The 2657-nt window shown below is 42.8% G+C and overlaps 1 protein-coding gene across 1 annotated transcript; it reads left to right on the top strand.

Annotated features, from left to right (window-relative positions):
- The first annotated feature begins 352 nt into the window (after window positions 1-352).
- LOC123172766 (uncharacterized) lies at window positions 353-2361 on the top strand. Its single transcript, XM_044589692.1, has 4 exons — window positions 353-593; window positions 1106-1199; window positions 1268-1373; window positions 1764-2361. The coding sequence occupies exons 1-4, from the start codon at window positions 520-522 to the stop codon at window positions 1874-1876; spliced, it is 387 nt and encodes a 128-aa protein (XP_044445627.1). The 5' UTR covers window positions 353-519; the 3' UTR covers window positions 1877-2361.
- Window positions 2362-2657: the final 296 nt, after the last annotated feature.

The following is a 2657-nucleotide window of genomic DNA, read 5'->3' as shown; positions in this document are numbered from 1 at the left end:
GCATAGCCTCTGCATGGTGCGGCCTGGATCAATGACGTGGCCTGCGGACCTATGCCGACGACCCCCCGTCTAGGCCGTCGGCATAGCTCTGACGCCGTCTGCCAGGGGGTGGCCGGGCCCCACGGGTATGCCGACGGCCTTCGTAAGCCGACGGTAGCTGTCGGCGTATATGTAGATAGGCCGACGGCCGTTCTATGCCGACGGGTGCCGTCGGCTTATCTCTGCGTAGCCCGACGGCCTTTGTACGCCGACGGCCAGAACCAGGCTGTCGGCATATCTCCGGAGAAGCCGACGGGGGCCGTCGGCATTGTTCTGGCCGTCGGGGTATGGCCCTGTTCCGGTAGTGATGACTTCCATAAGCTAGCATCATTGGGGTGAGGTCGTTGTGTTTATTTTATTTTCAATGCCTTGCAAGTTAGTGGTTCCCAGAAGATTGTAGCCTACCTTATTAGCGTCGACTGGCATATTTATCTTTCATGTCATTGCTTAACCATGCCTGGATGACTGCTATATTTATACATGCACAAAGTGCTTATTCCTTTGGTGCTTCCAGATTATCAAGGTATGAGCAGAGCAGCGAGGGATGAGAAAAGGTGTAACTTATCTCAGACATACAGAAATGAAAATAAAGCTATGCACAGAGAAAAGGTGTAGAATCGATTGCTGGGCATGAACTCCTGCATGGACCACTTTGCTTTGCTTTTGTCACATTAAAATTAATTATATTTAGCAATTTTTGTGTCCACAGCACTATAATCCATCCATCATTGTTGGTTCACCATTCTAAAGGAAAGACTCATAGATGCCATTAGATAAAGGTCAAATCTTAGTGTACTTGAATATATAGATTTGTCTGATTGTGTTGTAATCTTAGTTTCCTTTTATATTTCTGTATGAACCTACTATTATGTGTCATTGTGTTGTAGTGTTGACCATCTGCAGCAAGGGTTAGGCAAATATTTATCCTGTAAAATGAGTTACCGGTTCTTACCACGTGGTTGTTATTTTATTTTCAATTTTTATGCATCACATGATTTTTTTAAAGTGATCTTAATTCATGGTCCTTAGTTTACTGATCGTTCGGCGGCTCTGTGTACCAATATAGTGGTGCATCTAGGAGGAAGGGATCTAGAGACAGCAATGGGCAAAACAATCCTGTGGAGGCAGCAAGAGGCAGTTCTCGACAAATCACTATTAAGGTGTTCTCTTTTGACCTGTTGATTTTTCTGTCTCTCTGGTTTTGATTTCCTGGTATAAAATTTACTAGAGAGAAAAGCAGCGCAAGGGTCCAATGGAAGAATTTGGTGAAGAACAAGGTCTCCATCATTTGGCGTCAAGGAAGGGAAGACCATGTCATCATTTGGCCAGTCCAGGTAATGCTCTCTACCTGATGCACTATTTAGGTCATCATGGTTTCAATGCTTTTGGCTCGTCTTAATGCTAATAAGGAATGTCGGGCTTACAAGTTTCAACCATGTGCAACGATTCCAAAGTTATGTAGGCCAGATTGTGTTATTTTTTACTGAACACTTTGTTCTCCAGTGAGGTTACAAATTCTATAATATGTTGTGGCGGTATGTACATATGGAAATCCTAATCTAGCTAATTTGATCGTGGGAAACATGTTGTTAGTCTATCTTCCAGGCCTGTTGTCACCTCTCATTATTTCTGCTATAATGTGAGCCAATTAGAAACTGATATAATGTGTTTTTCCTAATAAATCTCATGCTGGTGTGTTTTGCATTCTCAAAAAATCATGACAGGTCCCCATGCCCCTGTATCTTCCATCGAAGCCGGGTTCCGCGAGCTAAGGTTGCAGGGGAGAATGAACGTGCAAGTTTGCAGCATCAAATGTTTTTCTACATTTGATGGGTAGCTAAATTAGTTTGATTTCACGGATGATGGAGCCTTGCTGTGTGCCGTAGTTCCTGGTGAAGAAATATTTGTTAGGTCTATGTATGTGTGTACTGGAGTTGGTGCATCTCCAAGGAAGAACGAAACCCTTATTCCTATCTTATCATATGCTACACTTAAATGCAAAGTGTTAGCTATGTTAACTGCTGTTTCAATCCCTTGTTTGAAAATGTGATTGATTACAAATTGCGCATGCTCAAGTATATATTTGTAAAAAGAAGTCCTCCTTAATTTTTGATTAAAAAGGGTTTGGGTTGGCGCTTGAAGTGTTTGCTCATAGCTAAAGTTACTACACATTCATGATTTTAAATGGGTATTTGCGCACATCTCACTGTAGATAACAAGGCACCATTTTTTTTAATTGTGGACAAGAAGTCACCATTCTTTTTTTAAAGGGTGTTAAATTTGTCATCATATGTGTTTGCCCACAACTAAACCAACTAAATCATGTATTTTCTTTTCAACGTGTACATGGATTTAGCATGCCTCTGCGCCATTTGGCGCAACGGGTCCACTAGTAGAACTAAAATACGCCTAGATACTTCCATAAATCAAGGGGAAGAGCACACGTAAATAGTGAACATCAGTCTGTGTTAAAGTTTTAACAGCAAAGGAGAACAGTCTATGCTTTAGTCAAGGGAGCTTAGGCCAACTCCACCGTGCGACCCTATCCTGTCCGACCCCGTCCGTTTGGGGTAAAAGGGACAAAAGAGGCGGCCCAGAGCGCGGCCTCAAACGGACAA

The sequence above is a fragment of the Triticum aestivum genome, unplaced genomic scaffold, assembly GCF_018294505.1.
Source record: "Triticum aestivum cultivar Chinese Spring unplaced genomic scaffold, IWGSC CS RefSeq v2.1 scaffold37828, whole genome shotgun sequence".
NCBI lineage: Eukaryota > Viridiplantae > Streptophyta > Magnoliopsida > Poales > Poaceae > Triticum > Triticum aestivum.
The sequence above is the reverse complement of the archived record's forward strand: the minus strand, read 5'-3'. Positions and strand labels throughout refer to the sequence as shown.